Genomic DNA, 25,484 nt, shown 5'->3' on the forward strand with positions numbered 1-25,484 from the left:
CCCCTAAACCAGAAGATATAATTTGAGCATATATTACACAGGGATAGGGACTATATATATTATAATAATATATATTTTTTATTTATATATATATTCATATATATATAATAAGTATTATATGAGAATCATATAACAATAAGGGCTAGGCTTGCCAGAGGTCAAAAAGCTAGAAAGTGTGTAAGCCTACATTTGAACCCACAACCTCAATCTGTGTTTGGCTCTCTATCCACTGAGCCACCATCAGACTTTTAATTTTTTTTACATTCTTAACATATTATTCATCACTTTTAAAATTTGGACAATCAATAAAACAATACTTCAAGCCCTTTGTAGCATTTGCTCAGGTGTAAATGCTCAGGGTGAAAATGAATTAATTTGTTCTCTGGTTCTAGCATCCCCGTCTGTGAGAACTCTTGATTCTTGGTAGAAGCAGTCAAGTAAACAGACTGCAGAGTCACATTTCATTGTTAATTTAAATCATTTAGTTTGATGACCCTTGCAGATCGCCCCAATATAGATACAAAACAAATACTTTTTGCTTTCAAGGAACTTACACTCTTCTGAGGGATACAAGTTACACAGTTGAGTAAATAAAAGACAATTTAAGAAGGAAGGATTCTTGTGGTAGTAGCAACAGAGCTAAACCTAGAAAAAAGCTAAGAGGCAAGAGATTAGGATAGAGAGGAATTCAGCTGTGCAGGCCAGCCAGAGGCATTGAGATAAGAGCAAAAATATTAAATTTAGGGAACTGCACGTAAACCTGTTTGAATTAGAAAAGGCAAGGAATGTGAATGAAGTCTAAAACACCTGCCTTGAGCCACACCAAGAAAGCAGACTGCAAATGCCTAGAGTCCAAATTTTGTAGAGGGAAGTTAACCTTTCTTAAATAGGTTCAGATCTCTGATTTAAGACTTTTGGGTGGTGTGGAGTAGGGAAAGCCTGTAATGGAAAGACCAATTAGGAGGGCTTTTTGCCCTTTTTTTGGTAATAACCCAGGAGAAAAATTGATGAGGGGCAGACCTAGTGTAGTGAGGAGGTAACAAATGCAAGAGAAAAGGGTGGAGGTAAAATTAACAGTGCCAGGCAACTGACTGGAAATGGGGGTGGAGAGACAATGATGAGTCCATTATGATTCCCAGACTACCTGCCAGCCAGACTAGAAAAAATGGTAGTGGAATTCCCCAACCTAGAAATATGCCTACACAATAAACCTAGTCAAGTCTCATTTTGGTGATAAAAAATTATGAGAGAAATTGCTTAACATCTCAGAGGAGGAGGAAAGATTCTGGAACTTGAAATTTTAGAAAAAATGGAAAATAAAATATTAAAAGGGAAAAAATACTGAGTTGACCAAAGCCATAAAAGCTGAGTAAAGTGAAGAGGCTTTAAATTACATGTTATAAGGAAAGACATTTACATGACAAGGGATAATGGGATCAAAGTACTGAGTTTCTGGAAGAAAAAAACAGGTTAGCTACAAAAGCAAAATCTAGATACAAAATAATATGCTGGGGGGGAAAAGTCCAAACCAGAAAATAATGCTTTAAATGAGTTCTGAAGTCTCTGAGATGAGCAAGATAACAGAATGCTTAGTGTTTGATAGTATCTGTAGCTCAGGGATCAAAATGAGTAAAAAGGCTTTATATTTAATTTTTTTAAACTGTATGATCATAAAGATGCCTACATTATACTATAAGTAAATATAAATACCATTGTTCTAGGTCTACACCCTGTTAGAAAGTTAAATAATTTAACCAGATGTTGTTTTGGCTAATGACTTATATTGACTGGAGTTGTATTTTCCTCAATGGTAGGAGCTCCTTTACCTATGCAATTTATCTAGAATGTTATAGTTTTATAGATATGCCTGGGGCATTGAGACACTAAATGACTTGCACAAATCACAGAGGCAATAATAATATGTATCAGAAGTGATATGAAGGGGCAGTGGATTGAGAGCCGGGCCTAGAGAAGGGAGGTTCTAGGTTCAAATCTGACCTCACACTTCCAGCTATGTGACCCTGGGCAAGTCACTTAACCTTCACTGCCTGCCTTGGAACCAGTACACAGCATTGATTCCAAGACTTAAAGGATTAAAAAAAAAAAGGAAATGATATGAACCCAAGTTATTCTAATTCTGTTTACAATATAAAGTGCTCTATCTCAATCAACAAGCATTAAAATAAAGGTCATCTTTTGTGCCAGAAACTACTAGGTTGAAGATACAAATAAAGGTTAGCAATACCTACACATAAAAGTTCATATAAAATATTTATATATACCTTTATATATGTGTATATGTAAAGATGGCTAGCCCTAGATCTATTTCATAAGTGATTTCCTCTGTGTAGCTCCTCAGTGTTAACTCCCTTCACCAACAACTGTTGGCACCTAAGCAAATCATTCTCCAGTTACCTTTGAGAGGTTAAATAACTTGACATGGGTCACAAAATCAAAGTATTTTTCAGATGGAACTTGAATCCAGGACTTCTAGACTTCCAAGCAAGCTCTCTAGCCACTCTGCCACGCTGCTTCTGAAAGCAGATGGTTTTCTTCCTTGAAATTTGCTAATCCCACCCCATTACCTTGTATTTATTGGATATGTGGTTTGTATAGTATAGTAGCAACTCTTCAAGAATATACAAATAGATACAAAGTAAAATTTTTTTTAAAAGAAAAGGCTAGGAAGGCACTAGCCTAAAGCAGGTGATGTGAATGAAGAAAGGTTCTTCGAGTGGAAAAGAGAACCTTGAGTTGACCCCTTAAGTAAACTAGAAGCCTGAAGATGAAGTAGGGATGGAAGGCATGCCAGGTATTAAGAACTGGAGATGTAATGTCAAGCCTGAGAAATAGCAATTACGCCAGTCGGCAGGATCAAACAATGCTGTGACCTACACTGTAAAAGCAAGGGAGAACCCAGTTGTTTAATGCTTTAAATAGCAACGGTGGATTCCATGATTCCCGTGGTACTGTAGAGCCACGGCAACTTATGGAGCAGTTAAGGATCAGTGTCAGACCGATGCTCCCCCCTCCAATTTAAAATTGCGTGGCGCCAGTAGAGAAAAACATGGGAAACGGCAGAACTCACTTTTTTAATAGCGACGATCTGACCGGTGTTCTTATCCCTGGCTTTATAAACCGTAGCGAACTAGAAGGGAAGAAAAGCATAGAAGGTTATTTTCCCCACGCGTCGCGAGTGGGGGGGGGGAAGGGGAAGGGATCGCGAATGACCAGGCCAAGGCCCTGGACCCAGCGTCCGACGCCCGCGGTTCGCCTATTCTCAGCCCGGGCTGGCCGGGCGCGGGGCTCCTGAGCCAAACCCCTAGACTGTGGGTGCCCCGAACGCAAGGCTCCCGAGCCACCCCCAGACCATGGACGGCCCGAGCGCGGATACCTGTCCCTCCCCGAGGAAGTCGAGTTTTTCGTAACGCTTCGCTCGAGACTTCACGTCTAACGCCATTGACGCCCGCGCGGAACCCAGGAGGGGGGAGGGGAGAAGGGAATTTAAAGCGACCTCAGCCGGCCCAACAGTCACTTCCGTCCTCTAATTTCCCCAAGATTCTTAAAGCTTTCGGCCCCCGACTTCCGCGATGGGTGGAGCGATTATAGATCCCGCCATCTCATTGGATGTACGCTACATCCGCCTCTGCCGGGACGCGACGAAAGAACTGCTTCCGGGTGCATATCTAGCGAATCCCCACTTCCCCCGACCCTAGCAACCGCCGTGGCTTCTCTAGTGATTCGTCTTGGCTGCCCCGCCCACTGAAGGAAGTGAAGATGACAAAAAGTTGCCAAAGGAAGCCAACTTGACGGCCCCCGTCATTTTATTCTGGGCTGGGGCGAATTGACGTGTTCTGCCGAAAACAGGAAACGGGGAATGAGGGGAATGAGGGAAAGGGTAGGCAGTTCCAGGTTCTCTCTGTAGATTTCAAGCCTTTCTTGATTTCGGCTCCATAGTGCGGACTATTGCTCTTCAGCGCCTACCACCATGGAACTTTCATAAAGGCTCATTCAGCCATTCTTGTTGCCATAGTAACGAGGGACGCTATAGTTTGACCTGAGGTTCTACAGACCAACTGCCTTTGCATACCTCACTCCCCGCATGCTATAAAGAGAGGCACTGTTTGATCAAAAAATTGTCCGCAATAACTCAAATATATGTATATAACACTTTATACACACCCTGCCGAGGTACACAGTGCCAAGAATTATTCTCGGATTACATATAAATCTCAGGAGACAAATTGCCTAGGGCCACACAGCTAGCCAAATTTTGGACTCACAGGACTCAGATCTTTAGCCTCCATACCTGGAAGAATTTGAGGAAAAAAAAAACTTTTTCGAGGAATGGTAAAGTTTTGAACTTGAACATGTCTGAATGCTGGCTGCATCTGTGTGACTGACCTTAGGCAAGTGACAACTTCTCTGGACCTCAGTTCTCATGTGTAAAAAAGAGAGGGTTTTTTAGTTGGCCAAACTTGAGTTCCTTAAAACCCTGAATCGATAATTCTATGATTTTGTGTGGTGGAAAGAAGTATTTACTCTTTAATCTTCACAGCTTTATTCATTTGGTTAGGACCTGGGGATGTAAGCTATGAGAGAAATTATAAGGCATGCAAAAGGACAGGTTGATCAGCTATCAATCAAAGGAATGTTACCCGGGAAACAGTTGAAGGCAAGAAACAACTGCTGACCAATTACTGGCCTTCTTGGCTGATGGTGGTGACTTTGAAGGAGGAAGCTGGGTTCATCTCTGGGACTTAGGATAATCAAGTTGGAAGTGGCCTGGCTGATTTGAAGGCAGGACAATAGTCCATATCTCTCTCTCTCTGATTTGCTCTGTTTCATGGTAGTGACTGAATTGCCATTTCTCTCAATGCCTCCATTCTCTACCCTTTCCTGTCTTCCCCAAATAAACCCCTTACTTGAGATAAAAGATAAAGACCATATCATTTGAAACATCATAGCTCACCCTGAGTGACATAGAAAGAGGCTGAAGGGGGGAGGGGAAGGAGAGGGAGACTGAAGAAAAGGGAGGAAGAGGGAGAAAAAGGGAAGTATAGAGGGAGGAGGGTAGGCAAAAGGAAGATAGCTACCTGATCTATTAGTTATCAAGTATCAAATATACCCCCTGCAATATTATCTATTACAGTTAGGACCTGGGGATGGTTAAGCTATATTATAACTATTGGTAGGAGGGAACAGTTGGGTGGCTCAGTGGATAGAATGCTAGGCCTAAAGATAGTAGGTCTGAGTTAAAAATTGGCCTTGGATACTTCCTAGCCGTGTGACCCTGGGCAAGTCATTTAATCCCTATCGACTGCTAGTCTTTTCTGTCTTGAAACTAATACATGATATTGATTCTAAGAAGGAAGGTAAGAGTTAAAAAAAAAAAAAACTATAGATGAGGAAAGGGAGGTAGTTGAGGATTTGAGGGAAAGAGAAAGCTGAAGCAATAAGGAAGCAAAATGTAGGGGGGCAAAGGAGGAAAGATGGTAAGGAAGAATGATGTGGAGGGAATAAGGGGCAGGAATGGGGTTGAGTAGCCAGAGTAAGGAGAATAGGATGAGTTGACAACTAGACTCTTCACCCAAATGAAGGTGAAGATGAGAGAAGATAACAAAGAAAACTGATGGAAATGAGGATGCTAGAGAATATTGCATCATTTTACAAGGGGCTTTACATTTGAGCTTCACAAGATGAGGTAGTATAGGCAATATATCTTTTATAGGTGAGGAAAATGAAGCTCAGAAAGGTGGTAATTTGCTCAGGGTCACACTATAATAGTATCATAGGATTTGAACTCAGGGGTTCTCCTCAGGTTCCAAGCAATTCAGGCAACAGAGCTGATGGGGGGGAGGGGATGTAGGAGGCATGAGTGCAATGCTTCTATTGTCTGGGATTTCAAGAAAAGTTTTGTTTTTAAACAAAGCTTTGGAGAAGCTTAAAAGAGTAAGATTGTAGGATATGGTGGGGAAAATTCTGAATTTAGATCTGAGTTCAAAACCCATCTATATCCAACTATTCTGGAGGGCAATTTGGAACTATGCCCAAAGGGCGCTAAAAGACTGTCTGCCCTTTGATCCAGCTACAGCACTGCTGGGTTTGTACCCCAAAGAGATAATAAGGAAAAAGACTTGTACAAGAATATTCATAGCTGCGCTCTTTGTGGTGGCAAAAAATTTGAAAATGAGGGGCTGCCCTTCAATTGGGGAATGGCTGAACAAATTGTGGTACATGTTGGTGATGGAATACTGTTGTGCTCAAAGGAATGATAAAGTGGAGGAATTCCACGGGAACTGGAACAACCTCCAAGAATAGAGAAATATGTGTCCATTTTTAAAAATTGGGCTTAGTCACATAGTCCCATTGGTATTCTTACAACCTCAAGAAATCAAGAAATCTATAGAAAGGTCTCCAGCATGTTGGGTGAGCCTTCAGTGACAGATTTATGGGGAGATATGGATAGGAGTTGCAGCAAGCAGCCATGGATGAGTTACAATGTGCACTGCTAAAAGAAATAACCAAGTTAATGAGGACATACTGGAATACTGAGCAATAATCATAGAAACAATTTATATTTATGGAGTGTCTTGTGAAATATTTACAAGGAGCTTATAAATCTCGATTAGTCTTAACAACCACTGTGTGAGGTAAAAAGTACAACTGTGATCTCTTTTACAGAGGAGGAAAACTGAAGTTCTGAGAAGCTAACTGATCTGCCCCATGGTCATAAAGCTGTTGTGTTGCAGCAGGGACTTAAGCCTCATTATCCTAACTTCAAATTCATGGTGGGAGTTGTTGCTTTTTCATACCATCACACTGCTTCTTATGAGGTAGGCACAATAGATAACGATTACACCTCTTTTATAGATAAGGACATGCAGAAAGACTGTGACTTCCCTGAATGCCAGGTACTATGAAGTTTGGCTTGATTACTCCACAGGGCTAACAGGCATTTAAAGATCACAAGAGCAATGTAAAGCAGAAGGGACTTTCTTCCCACTAGGAAAAATTTCTAAATGGACAAAGCTTTAGGTGGGATCTTTGTTTCTCACTTTTTGTACCCTGCTCTTACATTGCTGCTCTAAGGCCTTCACTGAAATAAGCCCCCAAGCCTGCCTCATCCCCAAAGAACTTAAGGCTCTAAATTATCTATCATTTTTCAAAACAACCATTCAGGTTATTAGTGATAAGTGTTAGAGAAAGAAAGCAAGCATTCTGACTGATTCATATTATGTGAATGACTCAAAACTCAGAGACACATTTTGAAAAGAGAAGGTATGTTAACCACAATTTCAGGCAGTGAAATAACTGAATTTCACTTAACATGCAGGCAAACAAACCTGCCTCGGAGCCTGCCCCTACAATAATTGTTTCTGCTTTTCACAACTTCATTCTTTGAACACCCAAATTCTCTAAAAAGATCAAGTTTTTATTGTTTGGCAAAATGATCACAGGGCATCAATCTGTAGTTAAGGGTCTGACTTTTAAGTTGTGCCCTGCCTATACAATCTCTATTGCTGATCCACAGCTTTATTCCAACCCAATCCAGTACAGAACAGTAATAGAGAGGTAATTCTTTACCCTTTTTGCTATTTCCTGGACTATATTTTTTCCACTAAAATAGATGCTCAACAGAAGAGGAAACCTATCCTTCAAAGTCAGTTTCCTATAGTGACATACAGTATTTAAAAAGTCTCAAATTGTTGGTCAGTCCTTTTCAGGTATGACCAATTCTTTGTGAACATATGCGGGGTTTTCTTGGTAAAAATACTATAGTGGTTTGCCATTTCCTTCAGCTAATTTTACAGATGAGGAATGGAGGTAAACTAGGGTAAGTGACTTTCCAGGGTTACATAGCCAGTAAGTATCTAAGCTCAGTTTTGAAGATGAGCCTTCCTGACTTCAGGCCTGGCACTCTTATTCACTGTGCCACCTAAATGTCCAAAACCACTGGTAAATGCAAAATTACTCAACAGTAATATAGCACTACTATTGCTCATAAATTACATGGAAACCAATAAATCAAAATCTTTACCAATACAAAATAGTTTTACCATTTTAGTTTCCTAAAGTTGTAATATTAGATTGGAATTTACTTAGTTTTATGGGTCTACATCCCCAACAGTGAGATATTTATCAAGATTTGACTTCAGTGGGAAAAAAAAATCTATTATGGCCAATTAAGGAACTTTGCTAGGGTAGAAAAAATTATGTCAATGCTTTAAGACACTAACCAATATGTGACAGGGACAAGTGGGAAAATAAATATTTAATTCAATTTCTGCTCACAAGATAATACATGATTCAAAACTTAACAAATTCAAAGGGCAAAATGTTTTCTTCTCAAGACGTACCTTTTAAAAAAATCCCTCTTATTTCCATTTTTAAATTTTCCATTTTACGGTTTCTGAGAAACTTCTCTATAAAATACATTTTTTGAGTTATTGTCCTACTCTCAGCAACACAGTGATCTGTTCTGGCTGAATTTTATCCTTCAGAATGGATAACACTGATTCTCAGAATTCTAAAGGCTTTGGTATCTCTCCAAAAACAACAATTTTACCTGACCAGTACTTTCCAATACTAAAGAAAAATAAAAACAATGAAAAATTAAGGGAATCTGATGTCACTAGAAATTAAATCTGAACTTTTAACAGTTAACTATTAGAGATAACTAAAAATCAAAAGTAAATTAGCTAACTAAATTACAAGTTCCTATACTTTATGAAATAGCAACTCTCAAACCCTCAGGTTAGCTTATAGACAAGCTGACTTAGAAACAAATTGGAAGATATAAACATCTATCTATCTAAATTTTCTACCCTTCATTTTATACAGAATCTTATATTATTGGCTTCATATACAATTTAACATTTGTCATTTTTGAAGGCCTTTATTGTGAAGACAACCACTCTATGTCTGACAATCATAAATAATAGGCTTGTCAGTGATTACTCTGGACCTCCACGCTGCAAGAAAAAAAAAAAAGATTACATAATGTTTCAAAAAATGCTACCACATTTTTATGAGATTAACTGAAGGAAACAACATACTTGAATAAATTCAATCTCTTCTGGAGACAAGTGTTTCCTCCTGTATTTCTGAGGTAATGTTTTTACTATATCAGCAGTGTCTGGTGGACCACGATTCATTGGCAAACCTGGTGATTTACCACCCACAGAATGCTGTGACATTGCAGAAGAGTGAGATGGAAGCACTGATGACTTAAACGATTCTGGTACTGAAATTAAGAATTTAAAAATCAGAGAAATTAGTTAGGAACTTTATAATACAGTACTATACAAACCAATCTATTCTTGCAGCTACAATGCACTTACAGGTACAAATGTTGTACAAAAATAACATGTAACAGGTTTTGGGAAAATTAAATAAACTATTATTGCCATGCTGTGTGCCCCCCACTTCCAACCTGGGGTATGGGTGGCTTTCTTGCCTCCCATACAGTAACCCCACCCTCCTCCCAGTGCTTTATGGAATCTTTCTTCACTTTTTCAGTGCTAGTCAAGGCCTCGATGGCTGCTGGGCAACACTAAGGTTTCAGTACTGCCACCTTTTCAGGTTTTTCTAGGCTCTTATCATTTAAAATCATTAGTGAAGGGGGAATAATATAGGAAGTGGGAAGGCTGAAGGACTTTCTGTAGGGCTTTCTTCCATTGTTTTGTTGTACAATAATTCCACATTAAGCTCTCCCCAATAATTGGGTAGGGTTAATTCACCATTATTATGTTTTTAAAATAAACTAAATGTGGTAGTATTTATTAGCTGAGGCAGCATGATCTAGCAGCTAGGATGTTGGATATAGAATTCGGGAAAGACCTCAGCTCAAATCATGCTTCAAACACTAAACTGCTGAGAAAAGAGCCTTTTCTCTTCCTCTTGCTTTCTTCACTGTCACCTTTATTTTGTTAGATGCACTTAATACCTTCATTCAAGCAATATTTCACCATATTTAAAAAAGGATATTTGATAAACAATGCAGGTTTGTCACTTTTACATAGTAACAAGTTACACACAAAAAGTTGATCTCCCTCTGTGCAGCACTGGACACAGCTAACTATCTTCCATGGAAAATTTTTTCTTCCTTAGATTTTCATGACACTGTCCTCTTGGTTTTCCTTCTTTTAATATAACAGCTTCTTCTCAGTCTCATTCACTGAATCATTCTTGTGCTCTGCTCCCAAATTGTGGGTGTACCTCATGGCTCTGTCCTGGACCCTCATCTCTTTAAGTGACCTAGACTCTTCTCATGGGATCAGTAATCATTTTCATGTAGATAGCTCCCAAATCTTAGAGGACTGGTCCTGGAGTCAAGAAGACATGAGTTTAAATCATCTCAGACACTTACTAGCTATATGACCCTGGGCAAGTCACATAATCTTGTTGCCTCAGTTTCCTAATCCGTAAAATGGGGACAATAATAGTACTTACCTTCCAAAGTTGTTGTAAGGACCAAATGAGTTAATAATTGTATAATAATATAACAAACTTAGCACAATCCCTGGAACACAGTAAACCTAAATAAATGTTAACTATTATCACTATTATTATTACATCTAGCACCACAGATCATCAGTTTCCTCCTATTGGGCAATTCCCACTAGAAATATATTTGGAATTTATTATGGTCAAAACAATTCAATATATTTTCTTCTAAATGCACATTCCTAATTTCCCTGTTAATGGCAACACCATTGTTCTAGTTATTTAGATCCCCAACCTCATAATGATTCTCAATTTTTCACCTCCCTCATATGCAAATCTTGTCATCACTCCATCTACATCTCACAAATATATCCCTATATCTCTCCACTCATATGGCTCCTACCCTAGTTCAATCTTTCCATACCTTTCACACTGTCATTAAAGATAAAAAACAAAAACCCTTACTTTATGTCCCAGGAACAATTCTAAGACAGAAAGACAAGGGCCAGCCAAACAGAGTTTAAGTGACTTGCCCCATGATCACACAGCTAGGAAACATCCGAGGCCAGATTTGATCCCAGGACTTCCCATCTCCAGGCCTGGTACACTAGCCTCTGAGCCATCTCGCTGCCCCTCTTACACTGTCTTTTTGTCTTTCATTGAACCCTCAGCACTTAGCAGAGTACCCGGCACATAAGAGGTGCTTCATAAATGCTTTTTGACAGACTGGACTATTGCAAAAATTTCCCAATTGGCCTTACTGCCTCAAGTCTTTCCTCTATTTGATTCATCCTCTATGTAGCTTTCAAGGAATATTTCTAAAGCACATTTTGAACATATCAGACCCATGCCCAAATGGTTTTAAAGTCTCTTGCCTGTACAAAGTCTTTTACTTGACACTTAAAACCCTTCTTATTCTGGAAGGAGCTAACCTTCCCAGGCTTACCATGCATTACTTATTCTTTACACACTTGGTGGTTCCAGCCACACTTGCTAACCTGCTCTTTTTTGTATATAAAGTTACGTTGTAGTTGATTTTTATTTTGCATTTTGTATTTATATGTGCAAATGTTTCCCTGGATAAGACAAAAGATACTTGAGAATTGGAATTGTTTCATTTCTATTTTGTTTTTGTATCATTGCTGCCTAGGTATAAGTTATTCTTAAATAATGCTTACTAGCTACTGTAACCCTTGGAAAGCCACTTAAATCTCTACTTTCTCAGGCAGGGAATTCCCTTAGATTTATTGACTACAAGGTTTAGATAGGAGATCTCTCAGCTAAAGAAATCACACATTCTTTGTCATCATAGTTACCTTACTTTAATTACTTTCTTATAAAATTATTTGCAAGAAAATATGCTATTAGAAATCAACTCTTGTGCATAATTTGTTTGTGCATAATTTGTTATACTTCATTAGTCACAAATAACTATTATTTATCACATACCCATAGCAAATATGATGGAATACTACTTGAATTAATGTATCAAGCCCGTCTAACTGGAAATAAAGGAGATAGTGAAGAAGGCAAGAGGAAGACAAAAGGTGAAGCGGGACAGAGAAACCTCTAGGGCAGTGTTGGTGAACCTTTTAGAGATCACATGTCCAAACTGCACAGCCACCTATGATCCTCACCCCCCACCCACATTACCCCAGAGAGTAGAAGAAGTGTTCGCATTGGGTAACTGGGCAAAGGGGCAGGGGCATGTGGGAAATGTCCTCAGGTGAGATGGAGAGGGGGAATGGAGCAGCTCCCCCAGGCACACCAGGACACAGGTGCAACGCCTTCACCTATATGGCTCTTAGGGCCTTCTCTCAGTGACAGTTATTGCCAAGATAGTTTCCATAGCCCAAAATTATTAGGGAGGCCATCATGCCCTACATCCATTGGTAAGGGTAAGATTATGAGAAGCACAGTGAAGGATCTGGAATCTTCCTCATTGAAAGGTACAATAGAAAAAGAAAACAGGACAGAAGAGGAAGGAGGAAAATGTGAAAGAAGTACAGAATTTATGAGAAAAGAAAAAGTTTATCTAGAAGAAAATTATATTCTAAGTTCCTTCTCCCTTGCCTCTCCACCCTGACCCTAATTTCTGGCATATAAACTCATCATTGAAAAGAAAAAAATACTACTCTATCATCGTCTTCTTGTTACCTCCCAGTTATTTCCACACTTAATAAATGCTTTTATGTCTAGCATTGATTTTAACACAATAATTAAAAATTAGAAGCTATGTGATAGAAAAATTTGTTCTAGATTTCTTTGTCTTTGAGTAGTTGATTAATAAATACATGATGAACTAAATTCACTCTATTCCAATAACACCCTCTAAGGTACTATTAGTAGCTTTAAAAAAAGGCTACCCAGTTTAAGTGATGAGTGAATGAGTATATATTTAAGGGAAGAAGGTACTTACCACTCAGTTTGGGGTTGTCTTTTCTGTCAGGGAACCTTATTAGTGGAATATGTGGTTTAACTACCTAAATGGAAAAAAAAAATAAAATATGAGAAAGAATAGAAAGATAAATATGATTAGTAAACTCAGAATGGTTATTACAAAAGTGTACCATGATTAAGAAATTATCTGTTAAAAAAGCCTTATAAATTATTTATTGCCTTGCATCTAATATAAACCTACAGTGTTTCTAGTTACTAAATTTGCATAAGTAAAAAAACCAAGAGGCCTTGAAGGCAACCTAGTTTCCATTTAACTGTCTTATTCCATCCCTTCTTCCCCCCGCAAAATCCCCATAAAATAAAAGCAAACAATGGTGTTAACATATTTCCTTTGCAAGACTATTCATGTTTCTATGATCATAGGAAATTATTCACTTTATCAACAGAAATAATACAGTATATATTAGCATTTCAGAAATTTCAGGATATATGATGTACCTTATCTCTAAGTATGTATACTTATGTAATATTTTATACTTTTAAGAGCATTTTGATATTATTTCATTTGAACCTTATAAAATCCTTGTTAGGTTGATTAAACAACGCTACTATGTTTACATACACATGCAAAGGGGGGTCAAGTGACTTGCCCAGGGTCACACAGCTGGGAAGTGTCTGAGGCCACATTTGAACTTAGGACCTCCCATCTCTAGGCCTGACTCTCAATCAATTGAGTTACCCAGCTGCCCCCCCAGTATAATAAAATTCTAATTTAAAAGTTCTATTTTTTAAAAATGCTTTATTACTGAGGTTTTTTTTATTCCTTTCACTGTTGTACCCTCCCCCAAAGCAACAAAAATAGTTAAGAAAAAGCTTCCAATCAACAAATTTGCGGCATTCACCTATAGTTTATGGTTTATTGAAAAGAATAACTGTTACCCAAATCTAAAACCAAGATTGATCATTGCATTTGAGATGATTATGCTGCCCCCTAGTACTGTCTTCAATTACATTATCAACAATCATTTGTATAGTTTCCCTTTCTTCATTCTGTATCAGTTCATACCGATTTCTCATACATTAATAACTTATGGAACTATAGCATTGCATTATATATATATATATGTATATATATATATATATTCATACCAATTAGTTCAGTCATCACCTAAAAAAGGATGGATACCTACTTTGTTTTTTAAAACTATGAAAAATGTCATCATGAATATGTTAGCATGTATGAAACTGTCATTGATCAGTTGTAGGTTCAATGAGTCAAAGGGCATAATCAGTTTTAATGTTTCTTAATCTCAAATTGGTTTCCTGAATGGTTTGATCATTCAGAGCTTATATATGTGTCCTGACTTCCAAAACCCCTCCAATACTTTGGTCACCTTTGTCAATTTAATGGGTGATTCCTCATTTTAATTTGCATTTCTCTCAGTGAGAGGGGTTTTTCCCCCCTTATGGTTGTTGGTAACTACCATTTCTTCTTCTAAAAACTTTCTTCATATCTTTGTACCAATAACAAATATATTGGGGAATGAGAATTATCATATAACTGAATCAATTCCCCTAGAGATGTCAGATAAATTTTATCTGATTTGTCAAAAGCAAGGAATTTCCCCCATGTTATACTTTATTCTATCTGCAATGATTAAATCACTAAATCCATTTGGAGCATCTTTTGGAATATAAAATGCTAATCCAAACATGTTATTTGCCAAATAATCACCCAGTTTCCGCAAAAGTTATCACAGAGAAAGTCCCTCAGTAGTTTGTGTTCTTGAGTATTACAAACATTGTCTACTAAGTTCCTGTTTCTAGGTCTTACTAATTTAATCATTTTGCTGACTTACATGTTTTTAATCAGTACTAAATAATTTTGAAGATTACTACTTTATGATACAGTATGAAACCTAGCAAAGGTAAGGCATCCCCTTCATTACTAGTTTTCCTTGATTTTATTGACATTTTATTCCTCAAAATAAATCTATTATTTTTTAATATGATTAATTACTATTCCACTAAGTCTGCAAAGTAAGTAGTTCATGTTATATTGGCATAGCCCTACCATGAACAATGATTCCCTTTCCAAGTTCTATTCAATTTAATCCAAGAAGCTCTGTTTTTTTAAAATCAAAGTAGCATATTAATTGAGCCCCTAGATGATACAATGGATATAGTGCCAGGCCTAGAGTCAGGAAGAACTGAGTTCAAATGTGGCCTCAGACACTTGATAGTTGTGTGGACCTGGGCAAGTCACTGAACCCTGTTTGCCTCAGTTTCCTCCTCTGTAAAATAAGCTGGAGATGAAAATGGCAAACCATTCCAGTATCTCTGCCAAGAAAACCCCAAATAGGATCATAGAGAGTTAGACACAACTGAAACAACTAAACATGTTTATAAACACTCTTCTGTCTTTTACTGTAATCCCTAAGGTATATGCTCAGCTGTAGAGCTCAAATAGCATGAACAATATAATGACTTTCCCCCCATAATTTCCATCAGTTTACCAGTGTGATTGGCCCATTCACAGTCACAAAGTAAGAAATCTGTTTTAACACAACTGAGAAGGAAATTGTTTGAGCAAAGTGCTAAGAGATTAGGTCAAGAACACACGTGAAGCAGATGAATGGAAGAGATAATCTTAGGAAAAAGGAGGAGGAATACTCACATCCTCAAAGATAAGAACAATTGAGGACAGGATGGGCAATGACATAGAGGAATTTTGAGGTGAAAAGGAAGAAAGTTAAGGAAACTTACACTGTATGGCTTTCCTAAAAATCAGAGTAAAATTCAACTGTTGAGTAGAATTGAAGAGGAAATATTGGCGACTTCACAAAATACTAGAATTTCAGAGTTGAAGAGTCCTCAGAGTAGCAATATAATAACATAGTGAAAAAATGTTGGACTTGAGTTCAGGAAGACTTGAAATTGAATTCTTCCCACATTGTACTAGCTGTGAGAACATAAGCAAAATCATGTAACTATTCTTTTTTTTTTAAACCCTTAACTTCCGTCTTGGAATCAATTCTGTGTACGGTTCTAAGGCAGAAGAGTAGAAAGGGTTATGCAACTGGGATTAAGTGACTTGCCCAGAGTCACACAGGTAGGAAGTGTCTGAGGTCACATTTGAACCCAGGACCTCCCATCTCTGGGTCTGCCTCTCAATTCACTGAAACACCTAGCTGCCTCATGTAACTATTCTAAACCCATTTTTTCAGTTATAAAATGGGCTCAACAATATCTAGAGTATTTTACATATTTTTGTTGTAGGATCCAAGATAATTCAGTGCATAAAAAGAAATCTGGTATGTAGAGGTTTGTTTTCCATATCAAATAACAAATTTGATATGGAACTTTTGGCAGAATGGTTGAATCAATTCACAGTTCCACCAACCATTAGTGTTCCAATTTTCACACATCCCCTCTAACACTCATCATTTTCCTTTTTGGGCATGTTACCCAATCTGTTAAGTGTGAGGTGGTATTTCAAAAATTGTTTGGTTTTGTTTTTGGTGATTTGGAGCATTTCCTCATATGATTATTGGATTGTCTTCATCTAAGAAATGCCTGTTTGTATCCTTTGACCATTTATTAATTGGGGAATGCTTTGTGTTCTTATAAATTTGGTTCAGTTCTCTATATAGTTGAGAACTGAGGCCTTTATCAGAAATTTTGCTATAAAATTTTCCCCCAATTACTTTTTTCCCCCTTTTGTACAGAAAAAAAATTTAATTTAATGTAGTCAAAATGATCAATTTTTCATCATGCTCTGTCTTATTTGATCATAAAGTTGTCCCTTATCCATAAGTCTGTCAGCTAAACTCTTCCATGTTCCTCTAATTTGTTCATAGTATCCCCATTTATTTCTAGATCAAGTGTCCATTTTGACTTTATCTTGGTGTATGTGGCATGGAACTTCCAAAGCTGCCCTGCTTTCATGCAAAGCTTTTTGCAAATCTTAAAACATTAAATGTCAGCTGCTCTCATTGTAGGTAACTAATCTCAGAAAACCCTAGGCCTTTAGATGGCATTGCTGAAAAGGGGTCATTCAAGCCTTCACTCACTCCCATTCTGTGTTTGGATCATTTCTGAGGCATCATGTGCAGTAGAAAGAACACTAGTTTTGGAGTGAGATAATCTGAATAAAAATGAGCTTCACTATTTTAATGCCTGCCTACCTACCTACCTGACTTTGGACAAATCACTTAAATCTCTTTGGGCTTCAGCTTTCTCATCTGCAAAATGAGGAAGTTGAATTAGCTTTTGAGTTTTCTTCTAGCTCTAAACCTATGATCTGAGATTCTGTAATTATTAGGATGCTTTTTTTAACATCAAGCTGAAACCTACGCCTATGAAACTTTAATTTATTGATCCTACTTATCTTAACTAAGGTATAGCAAATCCAATCCCTGTTTCACACAATAGATATTAAAATAGATAGTTTCCATAGTGAAGGAGATGATAGTCCTGTCCCACTCTTCCCAGGTGAGCTCCAACATTTGGAATATTCTATTCAGTTCTGAGCATATTTTTGGAAGGGTAGTGACAAGCTACAACACATCCCAGGAGGGTAATCATAACACATGGGCCTCAGTCATTCTCTTGGGCCATCTTGTCATCATGATCCCACTGCCCTCCTGTTTCTTCATACCTGGAACTATACCCTCTGGACAGGACCCACAGAAATCATGCCTCAATCCCTAGAGCAGTTAAGTGCAGTTAGTTTTGTGATGTCCACCCTCTTCTTGATTGGTGAATGAATGTAAATTTATTTGGCCCATTCTACCTTGCTGGCTCCAGAACAGACAATACTTCATTTCCTTAAACATCTGTGTACCAAATGGATCTATTCATTCTACCCATCCAATCCCCATCTGCCCCAGCACCCTAGCTCTCACTTGTTCTCTGCAAGCACATCAAACCAATATTATCATTTCTTCTGGAAAGGTTATATCAATGAGTTGATCAATTAATCAATTCAACGTCTCTATGAAACCCAAAAGTACCTTCCCTAATCCCCATTCCCCTATATGTATTGTCTTTCCCTGTTAGACTGTAAAGTCCTTCAAGGCAAGAGACTGCCTCACTCCTGCATTTGTACTGCCAGCCCCAAGAACAGTGCCTACTTCACATGTGGAAAACATGCATTGACAGTTAGGTGACAAAGCAAAGTGCTGAGCCCAGAGTTCAAATATAACCTCAGAAGTATTTACTGTGTGACCCTAGGCAAGTCACTTAAACCCATTTGTCTCCATTTCCTCATCTGTAAAATCAGCTGGAGAAGGAAATGGCAAATTGCTCCAATATCTTTGCCAAGAAAACCCCAAATGGGGTCACAAAGAGTCAGACATGAATAAACAACCTGTAATATATGGAGTTTTCTCATTCTTTTCTTTACTAACTCGCTACTTTAAAATGTATATTTTAGTCTCTATTTTTATCCTAAACCGATTCAGTCCCACATTCCCACCATGCCAACCAATTTCTTCAAACTTCCCTATTTCTAATAAAGATATCTCAATTCTCATTCACCCAGAATCAAACTATCCAAGTCATCATTGCCTGAATTCTTCCCTTTTATTCATTATTAACATCTAAATAAGTCATCAAATTCTGATTCTTTTTTCATAAATTTCTTATATCTTTCCTTCCAATTCTACTTTGTTACCCAAATTTTAGTTATACATAAACTTATCTTTTGCCTAATATAATAATAGCTTCCTAACTGGTTTCTTCATTTCTGATTATTACTTCATACAAGAATCATAGGATCCTTGGGGAATTTGGGGGGAACAGCTAGGTGACTCAGTGGATTGAGAGCCAGGAATAGAAATGAGAGGGGTATAAATCTGGCCTCAGATACTTCTAGCTAGGTGTGCCTGGGCAAGTCATTTAACCCCCACTGCTTAGCCCTTACCACTCTTCTGCCATGGAACCAATACATAGTACTGATTCTAAGATGGAAGTTAAGGGCTTAAAAAAAAAAGAATCATAGGACCACTTAATTTTGTAGATGAGAAAACTGGGGCATAATAGTGCTTAAGTAACCCTAGATATTAACTAAAGAGCCATTATTTGATCCCCAGTCTTTAGAGATTAAATCCAGTGCTCTTTTCCACTTTTACACCATATTCTTATCTACTGGTCTTTTTTCTAAAGTACCCCTCACATCATGTTGATCACTATTCAAAAACCTTCAATAGCATTAAAAAAAAATCCAGAATCCAATATAATTGCCCTTCATCAACTATGCCCAACTTCTCCTTTCAGGCTAATAACCCCATTACTTCCCAACATACACCCATAACCATCCAAACTGGCTAACTCATAGGTCCTTGAATGTTTCCATAACTTTGTATATGCAATTTTCACTGCCTATAATATCCTTTCTCCATTCTCTTATGGTAAAATTCTATAAGTACAACTCAAATGCCACCCTCTCCATAAAATTTTGCCTTTGATCTCTCCTATAAAATGCCTTATACTGTAGCTATTTGCATATGTCATATTTTGCCTACAAAACTGTAAGCAAGAAAACAGGTTTCATACATCAACAATGCCTAGTAGAGTTCCTTGCACAAAGTAGTCATAAAATAATTATTTTTGAATCTTCAAAGATAGAAGTTTCATTAAGTCTTAGTTTCATCACTAACTTTAATGAAGTTTCCTAAAAACCTTAAAGCTTTTCTATAAATGTCAATTATTATCATTATTAGAGAAGGAACCAAAAATCAGCCCTTAAGATAAAAGTTTAAGTACAAGAAAAATGTCACATAAGTTATTCTAAGAGACATCTGCTACAGGCAGAAATGCATTTGTTAGCAAAACCAAAAGGCAAAGAGCACAAGGATGGATGAAAGAAGTATATCAAAATATGGATACAAAATTTAACAACTGATAATGTAGAAGAAAAAATCACGTTACTGAAACCCAGAAAACAGTGAAGCACACTATTCCCTCCTCCAAAATATCTTTCTTTCTATATACAATTTAGCCATTTGAAATTTTAAGCATCTTTTTTCTTTTTAAAATTCTTACCTTTTTAGAATGGATAACAAGTGTCAATTCCAAGGCAGAAGAGTGGTAGGCTAACCAACTGGGAGTTAAAAGAATTGCCCAAGATCATTCTAAGCATCTTTTAAGACTCAGATCAAATACTACTTACCTTTTTTCCTAGATGCTACCTCATCCTCCAAATGTTCATAGTACTTTTTGTTTCAATGCACTTTCATAGTCTATGCTACATTATATCTGAATGCAAATTGTTTCATTGTTAACAAATCAATAAGCATTTATAAGTGCTTGATATAAACCTGTACTAGGGGCTAGGGATACAAAGACAATAACAGAATCCTTGCTATGAAGAAGCTTCCATTCTGTTGTGGGAAGAAAACACAAATATAAGTAAATACAAAATATATACAAATTTAATACAAGGTCATTTCAAAAGGAAGGCAAGGAATTAGGAAAGGTGTACCAAAGGAGGTGGCTCTTGAGCCCTACTTCAAAGATAGCTAGAGATTCAAAAAGGCAAAATTGAGGAGGGAGTATATTCTAACCTTGAAGGACAGCCTATACAGTGTCATTAAAGTGGAGGTCAAATGTAACAGCTAATCAGGCCATATTTTTTGGCAAAATTCAAATGTGTGAAGAGCAATAATGTATAAGTCTAAAGGTAGACTGGAGCCAGATTGGGAAGAGCATTAAATGCCAAATAAGAGTTTGTATTTTAAATGAGGCAATAATGTAGGGAGCAAGAGGAGTTTTTCTGAGCAGAGTGTATTGCGGTCAGACTTGTGTTGAAGGAATAACTTTGGTAACTATGAAGAGACTAACTTAGAGAAGGGAGAAGAGAGGCAGGAAGATCAATTAGGAATTGGTTGCTAATAATCTGAGTGAAAAGGCAGAGATAAGTGAACTATAGTGGTGACTGTGTGAGAGGAAAGATTCAAAGACTCTTGTAAGGGGATGCTAAGTGTTTAGGTGGATTGAGAGCCAGTTCCAGAGATAGAAGGTCCTAGGTTCAAATCTAGCCTCACATACTTTCTAGCTGTATGACCCTTAGCTTAACCCCCATAGCTGAGTCCTTATGCTCTTCTGCGTCAGAAGAAATACACAGTATTGAGCCTAAGATGGAAGTTAAGATTTTTTTTAAGCTGTTGTACAGGTCAATTGATAACATTCCACAATGGAGTATAAGAGTTGAGGAAGATTCTAAGATTGGTAACTTGAATGACTGAAAAGATGTTGGTATCGATGCAGAAATAGGAAAAGTTCAGAAAAGGGGTGAGTTTTGGGGAGAAATAAGTCATATATGTCAAGTCTGAAATGCCTATGGAAAATCCAAAAGACAATGTCTAAGTGAAAGTCAGTGATCTGATACTTAAGAAAACTAAGTCTAGATATAGATTAAGACCATCTACAGGGGAGCAGCTAGGTAGCTCAGTGGATTGAGAGCCAGGTGTAGAGATGGGAGGCCCTGGGTTCAAATGTGACCTCAGACACTTCCCAGCTATGTGACCCTAGGCAAGTCACTTAACCCCCATTACCACTCTACTGCCTTGGAACCAATATACAGTATTGATTCCAAGACGGAAGGTAAGAATTTTAAAAAATCATCTACAGAAGTGACTTTATTAATAACTTTAAATTCTAGAAAGTTCATCATCTGTGTTATCTCCTTTGATCTTGTGAGGTGGATACTATTAGCATCCCTGTTTTAGAGATTAAGAAATTCACAAAGTTAATAAAGTTCACAAAGTTAATAAATATCTGAGATAAGATTAGAACTCAGGTCTTCCTAATTCAAAGACCAGTATTCTATCTACTGTACCACCTAGCTATCCTCGTTATCTTTAACAATAAATTACATAATATATAATCAATTATTATCTCTACTAATAAATAGGTCAGCTGGGTGATATAGTGGATAATAACTGAACTCAGAGGAAATTAGATCATCTATGAAGAAAGTGTAAGAAAGGAAAAGAAGGGACACGAGAGTTTTTGGACACTCTCATTTGGGAAGAAATTGGTGATGGTCAGCAAGGGGACAGAGAAGGCTAGAAGAGAAGAAACAGGCTGAAAGAGAATCTAAGAGAAAGAACAGTGTTGTACAAACATAGGCCACACCCCATCTTAAGGCTTACAAAACACAACCACTATGGGACTATGGGGCAGCTAGATGGCACAGGAGATAGAACACTGGGTTTGAAATCAGGATCTTCCTGAGTTCTGTGTGCCCCTGTGTGACCTGAGAAAGTCACTTAACCCTTGTTTGCTTCAGTTTTCTCACCTGTAAAATGAGCTGGAGAAAGAAATGGCAAACTGCTCCAGCATCTTTACTAAGAAATCCCTAAATGAGGTCATGAAGTGTCCAATAGGACTGAACAATACTACTATAGGAGTGTAAAGCAAGTATTACTTTCATTTTACCAAAGAAGACAATGAGGTTGAGGGGCAAAATGCATAGTTAATACCTTAATAAAACAGGTTTTTAAAAGGATTCTAGCCAATTCTCCTAAATTTAGAGCCTTTTACCTCCTTGGTTACTCCATTGAGGTCAGGATCTGAATTCTTACTCACACAACTCCTAACACATAGACTAAACTGAAAATTTTGAGGAACCCCAGTGTCTTATACACAGTAATAAAAATAGTTAGCATTTAAATGTTATCTCATTTTATCCTCACACCAGCCCTACAAGGTACACTCTCCATTTTACAGAAGAGGAAACTGAGTCTGAGGGGGGTTACATGACTTGCCCAGGAACCACATGGCTATTACATATTGAAGGCTGGGAATGTGAACTTGGGTCTTTCTAAATCCAGGTGCAGCACTAGCCCTACCGTGCCACTTAGCTGTGTCTAACACAGCAGATAAAAGTTAAAGTCATCAATCTTTTGTTCATATTTTCACCCTAGGTAAAATCTAGCTCTATGTCTGGGATCACATTTGAGTTTGCATAATGTTTCCATTGTCAAACTGTGGGCTTTCTTTGTATTCTTCAGGGCTTAGCAAATGCCCGGTACATGGTAGATGCTTAAATGTTTTCTGGGTAACAGTCTTAGGCCCATTAAGACCGCAGGGATGCCTACAGGGCGCTCGCTAGGGGCACTCCCTGAGTCCTTGAGCGCACTCAGGCAGTGTCCTCTCGGACTCGGCCCCTCGTTTCCTCCCCGCCCCTCCCTCTTCCCTATTGGCTATGCCAGGGCATGATCTGCACTGTGATTGGCCAGGCAAGTACTAGGACAGTGAAGCCCTTCCTCTCCCCGTCAATTCCCTGAGGTAGAACTACCAGCCACTCAAAGGGGACCCTGGGACCGAGAGGACCCCAGGCTTGGGCTAGGTGAGGACAGGCCATCATCCTAAAACCAATCAGCTCTCCTCGTCCGTCGTCACGGCCGCACGGGGGCCGCACACCCGCATATACCACGTCCCACTGCAAGGGCAGCCGGGCACTGGGTCCAACGTCCACTTCCATACAGCCCCCAGCAGCGTTTCCTCACCCCTTTGGTCCCTTGGGGGACAGTCCCAGCGCCGCCACAAGCCCCTTTACCTCCCCAGAGGTGACTGCCTTTGACCGAGCCTATTAGCCCGCTAGAAAGTCAAGAAAAGCAACCCCAACTGTTTTACCTGCACGACCCGAGTGGCGGCGGCCATCTTGCTGCCCATGGCGACACCCAGGGATGTACCGTTTCCGGGGCAGAACCGAGAACTAATGGGATTCGGCGGCGCCGGCTACGGCGGGGGGTTCTGTGACGTCATCAAGAGGAGGCGTGATCTCGGTGTACGCTTAGACCACGCCCTTACTCCGCCCCTCGACTGTGCACGCTTAGACCATGCCCTTCCTCTCTTCCCTGGGTTACTTTGGTACATATCTCTATGACTTGTAATGTGGCCTTAGAAAATTCTTAGCTGTGTGACCGTGGACAAATCACTTAAACCCCAGTTACCTAACCATTACCACTCCTCTGCCTTGAAACCGATACAATCGATTATAAGACAGAAGGTAGGAATTTCAAAAAGATTTGTCATATGGGATAGCTTTCTAGGAGTGGAAAAAGAAAGGATCCTTGGGATACTATGAAGGATACTATTTTCTTACATGAGATAGAAAATATCAAAAAAACTTAAAACTAAGGTACATAATTTGGTGGTTCAAAAACATCTTTTAAAATTTCCAAATTCTCTCCTTCCCTCCCTCCCAGTGTCAGCAAGCAGATATAGATTATATATTTCAAGCATGCAAAACACATATTGGCCATGTTGCAAAAGAAAACACAGACCAAAAACAAAGAGTTTTTCAAAAGTATGCTTAGATCTGCATTCAGACTGGGGGTGAATAGCATTTTTCAAAAGTCCTTCAGAATTGTCTGGGATCACCGTATTACTAAGAATAGCTATGCCATTCACAGTTGGATCATTGTACATTGTTGCTATTACTGTGCACAATGTTCTAGTTCTGCTTATTTCACTCTACGTTCACGGTTTTCCAGGTTTTTCTGAAAGCATCCCCTTCTCATTTCTTATAGCAGAATAGTATTCCATCACAATCCTATACCATTTGTTCAGGCATTCCCAGATTAATGAGCCTGCCCTCAAATTCCAATTCTTTGCCACTATTTAAAAAAAAAAAAAAGGGCAGGGGAGCTGCAGTAAACATATTTGTCCATATAGGCCTTTTTTTTATATCTGAAAGACAGACCTAATAGAGGTATTGCTAGATAAAAAAAGGTATGCAATTTTATCTTTTGAACATGGTTCCAAATTGTTCTCCAGAACAGTTGATTCAGTTCACAACTCCATCAGGATTGCATTAATTTCCCAATTTTTCCACATCCCCTCCCAACATTTGTCATTTACCTGTTCTGTCATATATTAACCAATCTGATAAGTGAGGTGGTACCTGTTGTTTTAATTGGCATGTCTCTAATTAACACTGACTTAGAACATTTTTATGTCTATAGATGGCTTTGATTTCTTCATCTGAAAACTGCCTGCTCATATCCTTTGACCATTTATCAATTGGGGGATGATTTATTCTTATAAATCTGACTCAGGTCTCCAAATATTTTAGAAATGAGGTCTTTATCAGTAACTTGCTATACCACCCCACCCCACCCCCAGTCTTCTCCATTTCTTCTCATGTCAGCTGCATTGGTTTTATTTGTGATTCCTATTTAATTTAATGTAATAAAAATTATCCATTTTACATTGTATTGTTTTTTGTCTCGTTTGTGTCTCTTCTCTCCAGAAGTCTCTCCCAGTATATCATACCCTACTTCCAAGGATAGAGAATAACATGCTGCCAACTGCCTCCACCTCAAGTCGATTTACCTTAGGGTCCATTATTCAGTCTGAAACTGCTAGCCTGAGATTCCCTTTAGGATGGATTCTCACAGGAACAAGGAACAAGTACAAGTTTGGGGCCTCCAACTTATAAGCTAGTCCTAAAACTTGGGGTTCATCAGAGCTTAATAGACTACAAGTTTGGGGTTTCTAGATTCCATGTTGACAAATGATATCTACCTCCTGACAAAGAGGTGGAAGGGGAAAGACACATTTTTTTTTAAAAACTCTCACCTTCCATCTTGGAATCAATACTGTGTATTGGTTCCAAGGTA

The 25,484-nt window shown here is 38.3% G+C and overlaps 2 protein-coding genes and 1 long non-coding RNA gene across 6 annotated transcripts in view; 1 reads left to right on the forward strand and 2 right to left on the reverse strand.

Moving 5' to 3' along the window:
* The window catches only part of CDK7 (cyclin dependent kinase 7), a 35,161-nt gene extending 31,540 nt beyond the window's left edge, over positions 1-3,621 (reverse strand). The window contains exons 1-2 of one of the 3 annotated variants that reach the window (XM_001367303.3): positions 3,395-3,621; positions 3,089-3,148 (exon numbers count right to left, since the gene is read on the reverse strand). In XM_001367303.3, the coding sequence (XP_001367340.1) occupies positions 3,089-3,148; positions 3,395-3,460 (126 nt within the window). In that variant the 5' untranslated portion in view covers positions 3,461-3,621. Of the gene's footprint in view, positions 1-3,088; positions 3,149-3,394 lie in introns of those variants that run through there. The other 2 variants (XM_056824821.1, XM_056824822.1) reach the window with 2 other exon arrangements.
* A 50-nt stretch (positions 3,622-3,671) lies between these two features.
* Positions 3,672-12,698, forward strand: LOC103103838 (uncharacterized). Its single transcript, XR_001628493.2, has 3 exons — positions 3,672-3,898; positions 6,685-6,836; positions 11,905-12,698. It is a non-coding gene; the product is annotated as an uncharacterized LOC103103838 (long non-coding RNA).
* On the reverse strand, positions 8,261-23,620 carry MRPS36 (mitochondrial ribosomal protein S36). Of its 2 annotated transcripts, XM_007486416.3 has the most exons (4): positions 23,494-23,620; positions 12,869-12,932; positions 9,060-9,247; positions 8,261-8,975 (listed from the first exon to the last, which is right to left on the reverse strand). In XM_007486416.3, exons 1-4 carry the CDS (start codon positions 23,530-23,532, stop codon positions 8,958-8,960), a joined length of 309 nt encoding a protein of 102 aa, XP_007486478.1. In that variant the 5' UTR covers positions 23,533-23,620; the 3' UTR covers positions 8,261-8,957. The 2 variants fall into 2 exon arrangements, with proteins under 2 accessions (XP_007486478.1, XP_056680801.1); XM_056824823.1 differs by having other exon boundaries at positions 8,261-9,247.
* Between the last annotated feature and the right edge of the window lie 1,864 nt (positions 23,621-25,484).

Source organism: Monodelphis domestica, chromosome 3 (assembly GCF_027887165.1).
Source record: "Monodelphis domestica isolate mMonDom1 chromosome 3, mMonDom1.pri, whole genome shotgun sequence".
In the NCBI taxonomy this organism is placed as follows: Eukaryota; Metazoa; Chordata; class Mammalia; order Didelphimorphia; family Didelphidae; genus Monodelphis; species Monodelphis domestica.

What these genes read in the sequence shown, in the direction of transcription:
- MRPS36 (XM_056824823.1), bottom strand. Translation starts at nt 23,532, where the DNA reads ATGGGCAGCAAGATGGCCGCCGCCACTCGGGTCGTGCAG. An exon ending in CCGCCACTCGGGTCGTGCAG is followed by an intron (nt 12,933 to 23,493) that starts GTAAAACAGTTG and finishes TTTTCCATTTAG; the next exon opens with GTAGTTAAACCACATATTCC. An exon ending in AGACAACCCCAAACTGAGTG is followed by an intron (nt 9,248 to 12,868) that starts GTAAGTACCTTC and finishes TCTTAATTTCAG; the next exon opens with TACCAGAATCGTTTAAGTCA.